This window comes from Parambassis ranga, chromosome 16 (assembly GCF_900634625.1).
Source record: "Parambassis ranga chromosome 16, fParRan2.1, whole genome shotgun sequence".
NCBI classification, from domain to species: Eukaryota; Metazoa; Chordata; class Actinopteri; family Ambassidae; genus Parambassis; species Parambassis ranga.
The window spans coordinates 12,738,906-12,756,395 of NC_041036.1; the positions used below are offsets into that span (position 1 = coordinate 12,738,906).

The 17,490-nt window shown below is 43.2% G+C and overlaps 1 protein-coding gene across 1 annotated transcript in view; it reads right to left on the reverse strand.

Annotated features, from left to right (window-relative positions):
- Nucleotides 1-17,490, reverse strand: part of itga8 (integrin, alpha 8) — a 31,489-nt gene that overhangs the window by 2,326 nt on the left and 11,673 nt on the right. Inside the window, exons 13-25 of the mRNA XM_028425819.1 lie at nt 15,847-16,044; nt 12,098-12,143; nt 11,871-11,978; nt 8,797-8,852; nt 8,384-8,541; nt 8,144-8,275; nt 7,342-7,409; nt 6,733-6,880; nt 6,046-6,138; nt 3,796-3,875; nt 3,297-3,377; nt 2,204-2,309; nt 975-1,133 (exon numbers count right to left, since the gene is read on the reverse strand). Of these exons, the coding sequence (XP_028281620.1) occupies nt 975-1,133; nt 2,204-2,309; nt 3,297-3,377; nt 3,796-3,875; nt 6,046-6,138; nt 6,733-6,880; nt 7,342-7,409; nt 8,144-8,275; nt 8,384-8,541; nt 8,797-8,852; nt 11,871-11,978; nt 12,098-12,143; nt 15,847-16,044 (1,433 nt within the window). The remainder of the gene's footprint in view (nt 1-974; nt 1,134-2,203; nt 2,310-3,296; nt 3,378-3,795; nt 3,876-6,045; nt 6,139-6,732; nt 6,881-7,341; nt 7,410-8,143; nt 8,276-8,383; nt 8,542-8,796; nt 8,853-11,870; nt 11,979-12,097; nt 12,144-15,846; nt 16,045-17,490) is intronic.

The window sequence follows — 17,490 nt, forward strand, 5'->3', positions numbered from 1 at the left end:
TCTTAGATCCCAGATGGATTTTAACGAACATCTTCTGGCTTTAGAGACAGGCCAGTGAGAACAGCTTGACTGAATATTTTAATTTGAATATTTAAAGCTGTGTTATTCCTCTACATGAGGTGCTGTGGTGGAATCAACCTTCAACCAAGACCTCAACCGTGGATCAAGTGCAAGAAATCCATCAACTCCGATTATCACGGTTTCCTTTCTTTTGCCATCGGGGAGCAACAACATGATGGCAGTAAGGTTTTACTCAAGAACTGGTACCAACAGAAATAGCATCAACAACTGGGGACAAGTGATAAGGACTGATAAACCAACATACAAGAAGGAAGGAACAGAACCTCTAGGCACAACTGAAGCTCCATCTGCCATCAGGAAGTACCTCCACTGACTGCTCAATAGGAGGAGACCACAGGAAGACTGTCCTTAGTAGTAATGGAGGATGAGGAATACCATAGAACAGCAACATCAGTTCTTTTGTTTACGTACTTCCTGAAGCTCAGTGATCAGACACTATTTCTTGACAGAAATATGATCAGTGAAACCACTTTCAGGAGAACATTACATGTACAGTCAGCTGCTCACGTCTTTTGTTTTCATAGATGATTACAGCTTCACGTTTCTCAAATAACTGCATGTTTTCTTTAGAAATTGCTCTGCAGATGATATCATAGATATTGGAAACTATTCCAGTCCTAATTTCTGTTAATAAGCATAAAACTTCATCCTCCCTGTTTGAGCCAACTGGCAAAGAAGATGGAAAGCAGCCAGAACAACGGGGTACAATTATGCTTTAAATAAGTGAGTATACATGGTAGAGACATGGTGGAGGAGGACGAACAAACCACTAGCAGCGTCATAAATAAAACCACAGCTTAATGTTTAGTACAAGAAGAAAAATAATTTTCTTTCATATTGCAGCCAATATGCATTTGCCAGCATGTATATTTATTCACATATTTTCATGTTACCTGAAGGCCGTGGGGGTTAAGGCTGGTGTTTGTCCGGCAGCTAATTGGTCCGTCAGTTTGAATCTCCATGGCATACAGCAGGTTCTCGTCAAGGTAACGAGAAGGCCAGCCGAGCTGAAGCTCAGCCTCCTGAATACTACTGGGACCAAAGTTATGGAGCTGGAGACAGAGTGAGAGAGAGAGGGAGAGGGAGAGAGGTGGGGAGAGGGAGCAGAACAAAAACCTTAAGTTGTCAGTATTTTACTCTCCTCTGTCTTATTAGTAGGTCTCATGTGGCTGAGGCTATAATCAGGTTATCATAACTGTGGGATGATGACACAGACCACCTGTGTTTTCATGAAGATAATACTAATGCAGCCTTCAGTCACTGGGGATTGAAACACAAGACAAGTAAAACCTACATGTTCAGCATCCCACGTCAAAATTAAGATGAATGAATTATGAGCTTAAATGAACCATCAATTCAATAAACCCTCTTTTTTCACTCTGACCTGTATTCTCTCTCTCTCTCACACACACAGTCATTAACACTGAAACAAGTCATCTAAACAGGACATGATCCTGGTGCTGCAGGGCAGGAATTCGGTGAGAGAGAAAGAAAGAAAGAAAAAACTCTGTCCTTTCTAACTAGAAGCAGCTGCCCACTGGGAAAAGTACCGCAAATGAAAATCATTATCAGCTGCAGGACAGGCCAGACACTGCTGCACTCCGGTTCAATGAAGCTGTCGTCCATTTAAAACAAAAAGAAATCACATGTACGCCGCACGGACGCACACATACCCCTATTGTAAACTGTCGCCAGTCTGTCTGCCAGGCTCCCTCCTCCGATCTCTTTGTCTGTACCTCTGTTTGACCTTGATTTTCCACTCGATGATTATTACTTATTCTTACATCGCGTTCCTTCTTAAGAACAACATTTGCATCCTTCCTCCTCACCTTGCTCCTTATTCTCTTCTCTGTTTTCCCTCCTTCTCGCTCTTTCCTGCCTTCACAGCAGTAATTAGTCTGGAGCAGGAGGCCTTTGATCAGCCAGAGCTCAAGTCTTTATGGAGCTACTGGTTTTACTGTGTGTTGCTGTTTACTTCACCTCACAGAGCTGAAGGCTCATTTATTACTTTCCACCTTAATGTTTCTGCTCTTTTCATCTGAAGTCTCGCTACAATGATAACAAACCACCACTATCGCTCAAGCTTTCACTGCTCAGATGTTTCATTATGAAGGACAGTCACCTCGTAGATGTGTGTCACTTGTGGTCCAACATCATCCTCTTTGACAGGCTTCTCTTTGGGTTCCCAGTTGGGGAATGGCAGCACCACCTGAGAGGGATGAGACACCCTGGAGGGCAGAGTAACAGCTCGGTCATAATGATACACAGATAACAGTAAGAGATTTGAATTTCTGGACTTAATGTTGACACACTGTAATAATTCATTCAAGCATACAGTTTTGCTTTATAAACATAACTTTGGTTTGATCTTGGTAACTTGGCAGCACATAATACGCAGTAATCTATTTTATTAACTTTAAACAGTGTTTCCTGTGTAATATTATCAGTCAGTCATCTGTCTGTTACCTTGGGCCTTAACAATATTAGAATATTTTCATTGATTACATTTACAAGAAAGAGGAAAACATATATATTAGTATTCTAATTTAGTTTGAGGCTTCTTAAAAACATAGCCGAACATTATTGAAAGACATGTAAACAGTAGAAATGGTGTGTAAATGCTGCTTACATCAAACTGAAGATTAAAGTGGACAAAAATGTTTATGTCCCCATCTGTAGGCGTAATGTTTGCAAACTAGCAGGACGTGCATGGAGCTAGTTAAACAACGAGACACACCCCACAACAAACGCACATAAACACACACAACAGATTGTGAACTACCTACAGTAAGTTATAGATACAATATATATATATATAGTGAAACTGTTTGAATGCTGTGTATGTATGTGGATGGTGTTACTATATATACTGTGGAACATGTTCTCCTCATGCTTGTCCCAGGTCCTACAGTGTTTGTATGTACAGCTGACCAAACCCAAACAACGCCATACAAGCCTCCATGCTTTGAAGTGTGTGCTCGTCTGTGTGTATCAGCAGGCACACAACCTTCCCCGAACATGTGACATCCTGGCATGTGCACATGATTAGTTCAAATTTATTTCTAGAAATGTGTTTTTTGTTTCCAGCTGTATACAGAGCGCACAATTAAAAAAGCAGTAAGACCAGATCAAGTGTATCTGTGGGAGGCAGACATGTCAACAAAGTGTTGTTGTCACCGTCCCTCAGTCTGATACGCAAAGGATGCTGGACTCACCCACGCAAATCCAGCTGAGCTTTGGCAGCGATGGACAGATTCAAACTGACCGCGTTGCTGTTGGAGTTGTCTTTGTTGGAGCTGTGGAGAGTTTCAATAAAAGGGTGTTAAAACACTGCACTACACCGACTGTGCCAACGTGTTAAACAAGGCTTTGATACAGTGTGAGTGAAAACATCAGGACTAACTGTATTATATGTTCAGCTATTTCTGAGAAGAATTCCCCAAACAAAGGGCTCCCATCTGTGTCTAGTGTTGTGATGTATCGACATTAATTCTAAACAGTGGGCATGTTGTGTGAGATCGTCTCCTGTCTGGAGTTCCTCTAGGCGGTCTGTCTTCTTCTGTATCTGCGGTTAGTTTCATCAAACCACAGACAGTGACAGGACGGGGACAGACAGAGCTTGTTTACATGCGTCAGAAGGCCAGACAAACAGCTCTTTGAGAGTTTGCGTGTGTGACAGAGGAGGGTGTGTATGTATGTTGGTGGGTGTGTCACCTGTGGATCTGTAGCTCAAAGCTGATTTTTGGTCCAGCATCTTCCAGCCTCTGGACTGAAAACCTCAAACCAACAGACAGCTGGGCAGGAGTGAGGAGAGAGCATAAAAACATATGATAAGAAAAAGGAAGTAAAAACATGACAAAGATAAAACGTGACATGAAAAGCCACAGCATGTCTTAAGTTTGTAGTAATAGACAGTAAAACTTATATCAGGAGTATCAGGAGTATATGTGCTCCAGCAAGAGTCCTAAATCTGAAAAAATCCAGACTACAGACACACTTAAAAGCTACGGTTAAGTTTCTTGTCTCTCCTCGAGTTTAAATCCCCGTCCTCAGGGCTAACTGAAAACACGTGGAGGATTTAGATCATCACCGGCTGCATGACAGCGTGCGCACATGTGTGCATGTGTATGTGAGCTCTACTGGACAACAGGTCAAGCACACGAGTCCAGACAGGAAAGTGACAACATACAGACTTCACTGCGGTGGAGAGGCAGGGCGGGGGTGTGTGGGACTACAAAGACAGGCCATCTAATGGGCAGGGGAGATCTGAAGGGACTGGCATCAAATGAACATCAGATGTCATGATCATCACTGTCAGCTCTCTGTTACAGGGAGGGGAGGAACACCTGACCTGCAGGGTTCGATAGCTCAGCTGGTAGAGCGGAGTACTGTAGATGGATGATTGCAGGTATCCTTAGGTCGCTGGTTCAACTCTGGCTCAAAGGATGATTTTTATGGCTCTCAGTGTGAGCAGCAGAGTAAGAATTTCATTGTACAGGGAAACCAGTTTCCTTACTGTGCTTATGACAATAAACGCTTTGAATCTTTGAAACTTGAATCTAACTGGCTGCAGTTTGTTGTTAGTTACAGTGGATGTTGCATGTTCATGGTGTAGAAAATCATCACATAATAAAACGTTCTGACAGCTCTCCTCCTAATGTCTGCTGTCAATCTGCACACTTACACAATATAACTGAATCTACTTGCTTCTGTGTTTGCTCACTGCCCTCTTGGCAGCTGCAAAGCCCTGCCACAGTGTGTTTAACCATAATTTAGCAACACAATGATTCTTTGGAACAATATTGTGAGAAGCGGTTTGTGCAGAAACAGCGGTTTGAGAAGTTTCTTTGGGCATTGTAGTACGTCTCCGTCAGCCTAACTGGGTTGTCACCATTTGAAAGCTTTAGCTGTGCCTAATGGAGGATGAAGCGACAAACAGCCCGCTGCAGGGCTTCAACTGTTTTTGTTTGTCCCATTCTCACCAGGAAAGCGACAAGCATTGTTTGACTTTGATTAATAAAATCTGCAGGACCCCTCACCATGGTAACCAAGAATATGATGGAGGGCTTGTTTTAACCTAAACCTGGAGGTTTTGCTGCCTGAATCATACTATAATCAAAACACAGCTGAAAACAAACATAAAGTGAAAGATGAATGGTCTGACACTCAAGATATTAACAAACTTTTGACTTAGAAGATGCAGCTAGAAATGAAGTGTGTGTTATTGTTACATTTTATACAGATTCAACAGAATGTGGGAGACGTGCAGATCCTGACGCTGCTTCCCTTTAGGCTTGCACCTCCCGCCCCGACCCCTCAGCTCAGTGAGTCTCCACAGCTGTGTCATGTGGCATGAGGAATGAACTCCAGTGATGAGAACTATTAGGTTGCAGAGTCTGTAGGGGGTATATGTAGGTATGTTCTGTGTAAGCTCATGGATTCCTGAACGTCCAACAGGGCAAGGGGAGAGTTAAATATGGGAAACATCTGGACAGCTGTGGTGCACACACACACACACACACACACATGCACATTGCCTTGTCCCTTTCACATGCCTTGTTTTGCTCTCCTCCCCCAACAGTGAAACATGACCACATAAATGATTTGTCAGAACGCTGTGTGTCACCTCTCTGCTGGCCTTGACACCTTTAAGTAAAACCCCTTCTATCACAGATGTGACAGGCTCTGTAGCACGTAAATGTACACTGCAGTGCTAGATTTTCATGTAGGAAGGGCCCAATCTTTACTTTACAAAGCCTTGGCTTCCTGCATGTGTCAGCCGTGAGAGAGCTAAATGGATTATTACTGCACAAACTAAGCATGAAGCACAGCCGCAGGTGTCAGAGAGTGTGGAATGAGGGTCGAGGTGATGATCAGTAATCATTGCAAACCATTAATCAGTCAGACTTAATCCTGAGGAGTAACACTTGTGCCTTCATCACAGAAGTGTGTATAAGCACTCACCTCTGTATCAGCCACCATCGGGTTCCCGAGGTCACACACCACTATCCTGGACTCATTGATCATCTTGTACTCGCAATTTAACTGAGAGAGAGACTAGAGGAGGTGAAAGGAGGAGATCCAAAAGGAAATGAGAGAAAGGGACAAAAACAGTGATTGAAGAGAAGTCAGTGAAAGTGACAAATAAGGAGAGGCATGAGCGGAGTGGTGAAAGAAGAGAACAAGGGAGGGATGTATAACACCATCAAAGGAGGGAGTAGAGGAGAGGCGGGAGACAGGATAGGAAGAGTGATGAATGCTCTGATAGTAACAATGTCATCAGTCAAGCAGCCCCATTACACACTCATTAACACACACACACAGACACACACACAGAGTTGTTGACCCTATCCATTTCCGTGGTCACTAATGCAGCTAGTAAATCATAATTGGGCCTTTTGGGCTGCTGCCAGTAAAGCATACCCTGCTGATAGCCTTTCCTTAATCACCCCAAACAAACACACAGCTCGAAGACACAACAGGATGTGATGCCATACTCTAACCTCAAATAGCTCACTTCCTTGTTTTTAGCAGTTGGCTTCAGTCATGAGGAGACAACTGTCTGTCATCTATTTTCAATGTGTGCATCCTACTGGCCCTTCAACATCAAACCCCTATAATGTTTTCAGACAAATCTGTGTGTGTATTCACCTCCACTTTGCGCTCCACCCCGATATAGTCAGCCTCTGGAGGTATAAGTGTGTGGAGCTCTGTCTCATAGGCTCCCTCTCCACGGTTCACTGCAGTAATGGTCAACATGACCAGATTGTCGTCTCCAATCACCAGATCAGTGTGGTCCCTGAGGCAACAACGTGCAGAACAGAGAATCCTTTTCATGCGTGCAGAGCACATAAAAATCACACATCACTTGCTGTCCTGTGTTAAAATTAAACTCAAGATTTTAAAGACTTCATGTGCAATCTACTCAGCTTCAAGGAATGCAACACCCCTGACCCCAGCGGTGTGTGTGTGTGTCAGTAGAGGTGACAGGATGTTTGTATAATGCTGCCATGGAGATATCATACAGCTGGAAACACTATAGAGTGCAGGCTAATTCACATGTACATATGCACACAAACACACACACACACTAAATGGGACTATAATGTGAGCATTAGTGTAAACTTTGCTTATTGTGTGAGGAATAACAGACATATTTCCTTTGGGTAGGCCGTGTGTGTGTATGTGGGTGTGTTTGGCCATCTGAAGTGTTGAGCGTTTACAGGTTGAGGTCAAAGGGCGTGTTGGTGTCAGTCTTACGTGGTAGCAGACAGCTGCAGGTCGGGTATACAAATGTTGTCGTCACCGCAGTCCAGGAGAATGTAGGCCTGTGAGAGGAAGAGGAGGGGAGTTGGGTGGAGGTCATCATGAGGATGTTACAACAGAAGGATGCAGGTGTTGTATGTGTACAGACAAACGGTCAGCTTTTTACTTCTGTTTTCTGTGCTCTCTTTGAGAGCCCATCTGTCAGTGAATTCAAATGTAAGACACACAATATCTACAACCATGTGCAGCTAATGAAAGTTGAAGCAATAAAGCAAATCCTTATTCATATTCCATATTAAAAGCCATAAATAATTAGGGCAGGATTCAGGGCAGGTAATATGACCCTGTGTAATCCATTCCTTTGCATGAACATAATTAAAATGAAGAGTTGCTGCACATTAACACTCAGCTGTGGAAAAATGTCTTGTGTTTATTTGAACACATTCTGCATGTGGAAGAGCAATCACATGAGTGCATATTTCTCATCAGGATTGCTTGTTTGACAAATAAAAGTTTGAAGTAGATCCAAATTCCTTCATGCCAACACTGTGAATGGGATTGTTGCTTTTCTGATTTGGAAATTTGTGATTTTTAGCTGCATAGTAAGCATTTTATAGTCCGTAAATTAGGTTGTTTTGGTGTGTCAAACTTATGAGAGTGGTTACATTTATATAGGCCAATGTCACAAACCACAAATTTGCCTCCTAACTCCTCTAAATCAGCCCTTTGTCTTTGGCAGTGATGGGAATCACTCTCTGTAGAAGTGCATAACCTCAAATATAGTATGTTTACTCACATGCTCTTGGAGGAAGGTGCTGCTGTAGTGGTTGAGGACAGGTGGGAGGCTTTGGTCACGAGGAGGTGGAGCCAGGCTGTAGTTGAGAGCCAGTGAGATGGGGGTCAGTTTGTCTCTGAACTCATCCTCCTCCTGGAAAGTGGAAAAAGACAAAGATGTGCTGTCATCAAAGTGTTGGTGCAGCAGATTCTTTCACAGCATCACATGCAGAGCTCATTATTAATGTGTGTTTTTGCTCACTCTCAAATAAATCATGTAGCTTAGGCATGCATGTGGGTGGTGGTGACCCAGCCTTACGACTCCTGTGTGCTGAGGCTGCTGGGTGTCCAAGAAGAGAACTCTTTTGACTCCGCCCCTTGTGCCTTTCAACCAATCCAGCTGCAGCTCAGCTCTCAGATCTGTAGACAAGATAGCAACAGAGAGATGAACTGAGAACTAACAGGTAGAGGAGGCAGCCAAAAGGCCAGAGGCCAGGCCTGCTGTGTGTGCGGCTTTCCATTATTATGAGCAATCTGTAGGTGTTTAAGTCTGAAGAGAATCATTAGATGGTGGAAAGAATGTCCCCCTCCTGTGTCCCTGCCTCTTTGCTCTTTACAGTTACAGTTTGTTAGCAGGAATGAGATGTACAAAGTCTCTTTCTCTCAGCTGCTTACCGACAGAGCTGGGAATCCCCACGCCGCTCACTGATGCACACACGTCCACTTTCAGGCTACAGGAAGAGAATATAAGTAAATGTTAGGTACATTTTGAGCAGCTTGAATTGTATTTATTTCACTATATGTTTCATTTTTTTCTTAATATTTGATCATAAAACAGACATAAATAAAAACACATAATTAGCTAAACGACTGAATAAAATGCCCATAACGGGGCATTCCTTCCTGTACTCCAGGGGGTCCGTTGGAATTACCACAGAGGCCCTCCCATTATACACACAGACATGGGAGACTGGGAGACATTTCTGCATTTCCTCTATTTATGTGTGTATTACCCTGTGTGTGTGTGTGTGTGTCTTATCACCTCTTTAATCAAGAACAGGAAAGCCACTCTCACATAGGGAGGCCTGCGATGTTAATATGCACTAATGTGAGGGGGTTTACGGATGTTAACGCTCCGTCTTCCACGCTGACGACTCAGCACCATGAGGCACGGAGTAAATGACTTCATGTGATTATTGTTTGTTTGGTTTCAGTTCACAAACCCTGACAAGCAGATTGCAGATGTTGTGGATGCCTGTGTGTTTGCTAATAATTAAGATCCCCATTAGATGACACAACTATGATGAGCTAGTTTTCCTTCGTCCAAACCTGGTGCGATGCAGATGTGAGTTTATGTGTGATAAAATACAGGTTTCTATTTTAAAGAAATTGCTCCCTGAAGTCACTTGAACCTCTCCAGGTGGTTTTGTGCTTGTATAATAAGTGTTGCATGTTTCATGGTTTTGGGAGGGGTGTGCTTAAGTGTGAGTCTAATATGTACTGTGTGTCAAGCTTAAGTCTATGTAGCACATAAATGACCTCCAATTTACCAACAACAGCTCTGGCTCTTGGTTTCTCATTATTGTATGTAATTTGCCCCAGAATGCATCTGTGTTGCACCACCCTACATGCTGCTAGCTGGCTCTCTCTGTACACATAAATCCCTTCCTGTATAACTAGTTTTCAGCTTAATTAGTATGACAGTTCCCTCAACCCCTTACACTTTAATAAACATCAGACTGTGCTCACCCTTCTTTTTAAGTGCTCTTAAACAGGCCTTTTTACTCATATAAACAATTTTAGATGACAAGGTGGTGGCCACTTATTTTTTTTTCTTTCATCCCAGCCTCAGTTAGCGTGTCTAATGCAGTAACACTACACTTAAATCAGCTTTTAACCGCTAATGCTAAAAGGTGCCTATTCAAGCTGTCATTGGGCGAGGAGCGTGCCACACCCTGGACAGGTTGTTAGTTTATCACAGGGTTAACACAGAGGGACACACAGCCAGTCACACCTACAGCCAGTTAAAAATGTGATTGGTCCCCATGTGGTCAGTTCCTATGGAAAACCATGTAAAAATCCAGGGTGCATAAGTCATCCTTTTAAATTGTACTGAAGTTTGAAGATTTGCCATGTGGCCACTTTGAGTGACAGGTGATCGCCATGACAGGACCCTTGGTACCTGCCTTAGCTCCACTCATGATCCACCTTCTCACTTATTGGTAGCTGAGCCAGAGGTCACATATTTTGATTAAGAGGACTAAAACAATCAGCTTTACACTTCTTGTACTGCAGGGAAAGAGCTAAAATGTCCAAAATTTTCAACACAACAGACTTAGACATCCCATAATTCCACTGCTGCTGTTTGACTCCCCACATGTGTGTGTGTCCTCTCTGATTTCATACCTCAGACCAACATTTTATGGCGGTTTATTTAAATAAGCTGATTTTTTGTTTTCACTAAATTCCACAGTTTAGTACGCTCTGTCAGTCTGACCCAAACCCTGTTCCCCATCTCACTTACTGCCAACACTCACACACCGCCATGCAGACACCGTCGTGGCTACTAGCCGAGCACACTTCTCTCATCCAAATTGTCGTGCAGCAGTTCCAGCCCCAATAAGTTAGAACCAACAATTGACTGTGGGGAAGCAGCAGGAGCCTTTACTCTGGTTCCCCTCAACTAAACTCAGCCCCAGACTGTTCAAAGCCAGCCCGCCGCCCACAGGAACAATAATACAATCAAAACAGAATTATGCAGTTTCAAATTAATTGTGGAGTCACATAAATCTAAATCCAGGTTACATGGGCTTTTATGTGTGCTGCTACATTACTGCACTGGGGATGCAGACTGATGGCAGACATGTAGAGCACAGGGGTGAAATATTTGTCACATCTGTCAGTGCGAGTGAGATTTGTGTAAGAGTATACTTTATACTGCACACCATTTCATGATAGAATAGGCTGAAAGAATTGTGTTACGTGTCTACAGTTCAGTGCTGAAGTGGGGCTCATTAGTCATGTTTGTTTAAGACTCTGATCCCTATAGCTTTAATTCATCTGCACGCATACACACATGCACACAGACACACAAGGTCTGTTTCCAAATTCCAACCTACAAATAAAGGAGTGTGCTAACACTGGAAAAGTGACTAAACTACACTTCAAGTTAGCACAAATATGCATGTTTTTAAAGGGACCTAACCCTGCTTTTGGACACTTTGTTCTATTGCTTACAACAGGCAGCATGGAGACCAAAGACTGAATTCCTCACAGAAGACAAAAGCCAGATGTTAGTGGGTTTTTTAATCCAGTGTGAAAAGAGCCTTTCTATTTTGAATTTTGTCACTTTGGCATTTTTAGCTAAATGACATCCCCCTGTGTCTCACTGAGAGACTTCAGAGATTGATTCATGACACCAAACGATGGACTGTAACGGTCTATCTGACAAAACATCAACAAAAAAACTCATGTATGAACTTATGGATGCTGTTATTCTTGGTTTCTATTGAGAGATTAACATCTGTGTTTCAGGTGAGACCTGGCCAAGAATGATGTATTACAACCGCTACAACAAACTAGTTGATGAAGATAAGATGTATAAACAGTAATAATGGTAAAGCCTGATCAAAAGACTTTTTGGATTTCAAAACATACACTGAGAAGGAGGATTTAGCCCATATGTATCTGCATATTAATAATTTAGTGATGACTTAGTGATGACTTAGGTAAAGAGATGCTGGTTTTACCAGGTAACCATGATGTCGGTCTGAGGCAGGTGACACTGTCGGTCATCAGGATTCAAGATTCTGGGAGTCAGGATCATTGCGGCTTCCACAGACACTACAGCCTGAGACCTGCACACACACAAATGCAAAACACAGCACAATCTGCTAAAAGAACGGGTGGAAAAATGTTGGGTGTGAAACTATCTGAAAGGTATTAAAATGAGAAAGAGCGTCTTGAACACTGTTACCTGTACACCAACACCTCGCCTGAGCCAAACGCCCCCACAATCAGATCTGCAGAGAGGGAGACAGAGACAGAGCGAGAGGGGAGAGAGACGGGAAGTAGAGAGCTTCAAAGAATGCCACAGATGGGACTGATTTCAAGGTCTCCAGCAATCTTCATCAAACACAGGCTTCTCACATTTAATGCACTCACAGACACACACCCTGTGATATAGTGTTGACATTCAGATATTACCAGGCTTTTCCTTTTACACTTGACTCTTTTCTAAATTCATAAACAGAACATGCATGTGCATCACACATATGTATGTGTGTGTGTGTGTATATGTGCCTGCGAGACAGGGACCCCGCTCTGCATTCCAGGGCCATTAGAAAGTTCACATCGCTTCAATCACATGTTGCTAAACAACAGCATTTCCCAACAGCCAGCACAACAACGACTCCTAATTGTAAGCAGCAACAGATTTCATCTATATGTGATTTTTATTTGTTTTCATGGGTTTTGTGATGAAAACACATTTTTAATTGGCTCCCAAAGTTTAAAATAGAGCCTGTATTTAATGGCTGTGGTCAGGGGACACATACCAACGAAAGCCGCACGCACACAGATTCACATACACACACATACAAGTGCTGATTAAAACAATGTGAAACTGAAGAGAGGCACTTAATGGATACAAGCCACCACTGCCAGATGCAGCAGAAACCTAAGTTGTGTGATTCTGAGAAAGAGAGTAACCTCATGCTGCTCACTGAGAGGCTTCAGAGAATGATTATTTTCATTACTAATTAAGCTTGTAATATTTTTATGATTGCTTTAATGATTCTGTGCTTGTAAAATAGGATCGGTTCAGCTTGAAAGGCAGTGGTAACCTGCTGCAGGAGGACGGCGGATGGAAGCAAGTGAGAGTGCACTTTGAGTGTAGACTTTGCTTTCATTTGCCTGTGTGCATTTCCTCTCCCGTGTATTTAAGAAGAAAGGGACTAATTGAATCTGAGAGAGGCACATCTGTTTCTGCCTTTGGCTTCAGTCACTGAGTCCCCCTGCAACCACAACATTAAACATTTAGGCCTTGTCCTTCTTCCCCTGGGAAGAGCTCTGCCACCATCTGAGTGTACTGAATCAAAAAAAGGACCCTGAGATGTGGGTTTAGGGCAGTTGTAGAGAGAGAGAGAGAGAGAGAGAGAGAGAGAGAGCAGAAAAAGAGAGCAGAGCACAAATCTGTAAAACCCATCAGAAGGAAGGTGTGTTTTCAGCAGAGACAAAGGGACCACCTCACAGCCCAAATTCCTCTATCTGTCCCAGAGTTGGTGTTATGTAACCTGGAAACTGTAGCTCCACTCCTACCACAAGTATGTGTATGTGTTCGATACAGTGGTTGTCTGTGCTCATTATCCTAACGATTGTGTTTGCTCAAAAAAAAAAAAAAAACACTGTATGACATGATTTAAGTGTAGGGCACTTTGGGGGTTAAGTGTGTGTGAGAGAGAGCTTAATAAGTGCACGCACGGCTGCATCAAGAGCCCAAATCAAATAACAGGCCTCTTTCCTCTCTATGTCAATCTCATTTCCTGACACACAGGAAAGCTGGGCCGCCACTGTTGATGTGAGGTCGGTGTGTGTACACGGTGAAGCGTACCCACACAGGAATGAGCTGACCCACACTTCACTCTCATGGCGTTACTAGCCATGCAGGTAACTGAGCTGCTTTAGCTGATGGTGTCCGTCCTGGGCTGTGAAAACACAAACCCTCCATCCAGAATTTAGACTAGACTGTCAAGCTGTCACTGGCTGTCGGCCCTGACTGCCTGTTTGGCTGCAGGGGACTGGCCTTGATGATGAAATGCCAAAGGTCAATGGCACTCAGTGAAAAAAGAGACAGAAGAGAAAAAGAGAAATTGAGGTTTTCTTAACTCTCGAATGCATGTGTGGTATTTTGAGACTACTCCATAAACGGGCAGCTAATATTTACAAAAAACTCACTGCAGAACACCAAAGATCTGCAGATCTGCTTAAGTGGCAAAGCAGCCATTTGACCCTGAAAAAGGGTCTTTTAAACCACAGCAGACAAGACATGCTGCCCAGTGATTTCACACCTATTTACCAACCTAATGACCCCTCACCACCCTCATCACCAAGCCAGACGTGCCTCAATGTCTGTAAGTCTTCCAGCCAGTCTCTGTGATTGACAGGTGAAACACTGTCAGTTTTGACCTTTACCCTGTTGCCTCAACCTAAGATGCACCCTCAAGTCTGTCCCTTCTGATACGTATCCGATCCCAGAGTTAATGTTAAATCAGTGCTGTTTCCGAGTCATGTGCTCAACCGAAGACCAGCTTAATTAAAGCTGTGATATTTCAGCTCCTGTGCTGCTTCTTTTAATTCAGTTTCCTGTTTCTAGCTATTACTTACAAAGACAAACACATGACATAATCTTTGGAAATGGAGTCCAGTAAAGCTGAAAGTAGAGTCCTTCCTTCCCCCTGCAGTAGACTAATGACATTTAACGTTGATGAGTGCATATGGTGGCTGTAGCAGGCCTCCCAGACGCCTGCGCAGGCCGCTCATAAGGCTGATCAAACATCTGAGGCTCCTTTGAACAGTGTGACTTTATTACCCTGCAAACGACACACCATGTGTGTGTGTCACTTCCGTCAGGGCAGCTTTCTAATGACAGACGACACGAGGACTGCATGTTTGTGTGTGCGTGTTTATACACTGTGTGTGTGTGCGTTGCCTGAAAGCTCCGCCACCCGTGAGTTTCTCCTTTGCTTCCTCCTCCCAAAGCGCCTCCAACAGCCTACGTCTCAACCTGTAATCCTTGCCTGTGTATTTACTGCACAATGTTTTTAATTCTGATCTCTGATTTGCAGTTCAGATCTAACTGCGACCTGGAGCCTGGCACACACTCAACACACACTCTCCTGCAGCCAGCGAAACTGATCACAAGAACTTGCGAGTGTGTGTTTGCCTTGATACCCTGTTTGTGGAATGAAGAAATCTGTTATTATAGCAGAATGAAAGGGAAAAGGGCGGGTGGAGGGGCAAAGAAAAGAAAAAGGTAAAAACTAAACAAATTCCCATTTTCAGCCTAATCTGTAGAAGCATAAAGTCAAAGCAATGCTGAGAATGAAGTGGAGCCAAATTAGGGAGAAAATAAGGCAGTAAAACAGTGGATTTACAGACTTGCTTTGTTTCAATCTCATGCATATAAATAGCTTAAAACATTCTCTCGTTTTCAGCTTACTAGTGTAGATTTCAGGTGTCTGGTAAAGTAAGTAGGTGCTGCATAAAAGAAGGGAGTTGCATGTAATTTGATTGAATGCTGCTTTGTCTGCTCAGAGTTGCAGGTATCCAGGCAGAGGCTTGAATGTCTGGCAGTCCAAACATGAGGATAATGTATTATTATGCTTCTTTCTTTTCCCTCAATCTTATGTTTTCTCTTTTTTGAGAACTGTAAATCCCTAAAGAATGGATGCGGCAGCAGTTCATGGCACACATCCCCATACCCCCTTCTGATGACTTTACCAGAGAAAGAGGAGGAAAGCAATACAGCAGAACATGGAGATGGTAGTGGAGGAGTGCTTGGGGGAACGATAAAATGTGCAGGTCAAAAGTGAAGGAAGAGGAGGGAGGCTGTAAGGATGAGAGGAGCTGGAAGGAAAGTGGAGGAATGCAAGTCTGAGAAAGAATTCTGATTATAACACGGGGAGTTGATGAGAGATTAAGGCTGACTTGTTGTTGAGCATTTACCAGGATACTGATTGTTGTCCAGGTCCTGGCCTCCTCTCAGAGTGAATCCATACCCAGGCAAAGCACCTCTAGAGGTCCAGGCTGCTCTCAGCTCCTGGCTCAGCGTTAGACCTTGTGTGGACACGTCTCTGTTACCATTGAAGATCAATACTCTGCCTCCACGTTCCTCACCTCCGAACGGACAGCCAACCGCCACGTCTAAAAGGACAACACACATGTATGGTTTAGACATCAGCCAGGTTAAGGCCCCTGTGAGACAAAAGTAGAAGAAAACATACAGGTAGAAGGAAAAGGAACGAGAGGAAGGAACAGAGCGTGACCTTCTTACACTGAGGGACCATGTCAGCATGGCTGCAGTTCTATTTGTCTTAGTTACATCTTTCCTTTTGGTTGGTTTGGTTTAGTTAAAGACTACAGAAACACAAGGTAACAAGTAGCATGCATGAAGTATGGAAACATGCTAGAGCAGCTAGCCTGTTTCTGTCCAAAGGTAACAAAATTAGCACATTATGTCTTTGGCACAAAATGGCTGGTTAATGAGTGCTATTTGTCTCTGCATATTTATACAGAGTGTTTCCTCTAAAATGTGGAGCTGAGAAGCTGCCCAGTCAAGGGGACTAGCATAGGATCTAATTTTGCTTGCTTGTGAAGGGGAATGTTCTGGTGCTGTTTTCACGAGTTACACATATTATGTTTGTTGATTTAAAGGATGACTTTGGATTTTTGTATTTAAAAAAGCAGAATTTTAACTTGAAACCAAAAAAGATGTGAAAGGCTGCAAAACTAAACCTCGCAAAGGTGCTTCTGCACGGAAGCTGTTTGAGAACAAACACACCTGCAGCAGCTCTCAGCCCGGCTACACTTACAGTCATCTCTTATAATACTTTTTTCCTTGCTCTGAAATCTGAGGTAAAATGTGCTGCTGTGTGGGTGAGATACGAGAGATGTGCAAAGATCTTTTGCACTGACAGCCAAAATATTTGTTATTCATGGTCCAACTCAAACAGGTATTTTTTTCCTCCTGATTTCAGTGCTAAACTGGCATGGTGTAAGCACCTATCCTGAACAGCTTGTGCTATATAATAGAAACAGATTTGACTTGAAATCACTGTCCACTCATTGGCAGTGTCCTGCATTAAAGTGCCCCTTCATGACTGTAACTGTCCAAACACCTCTAGACATCCTGTTTGTCTCCGGACCCCTTCTCTCTCAGCCTAAACAACCAGTTCCACATGAAGCAGATTGTGGGGTAGAGAGGATAAATGCAACCATGTGTGCATGCAAGTGTATATATATGAGCCTGTGTGTGAGTGCATGTGAGTCTGTATGTCTGTGTGGGTATGTGTACATAACTGCTGTGTTAAAAAACTACATAAAAAAATCTCTTTTGAAAAAAAAATATGTGAAAGTCACTTATGGGCATTGCTCAACAACGTCCCACACAATGCGGGCATCCACAGCAAAAAAACCTGCCTGTGGAACACCCACTGTGATCACTGAGACCAAAACTATAGAAGGCTGTTATTCACAGACAAAAACAGGCCGACACTCTGAGAGCAATGGTGACTAAAGGCCAATGTTAGCTGATTAAAATGAAACACAAGGAGAGCCACATGGCAAATTAAATTAGATAAATTGCATGTT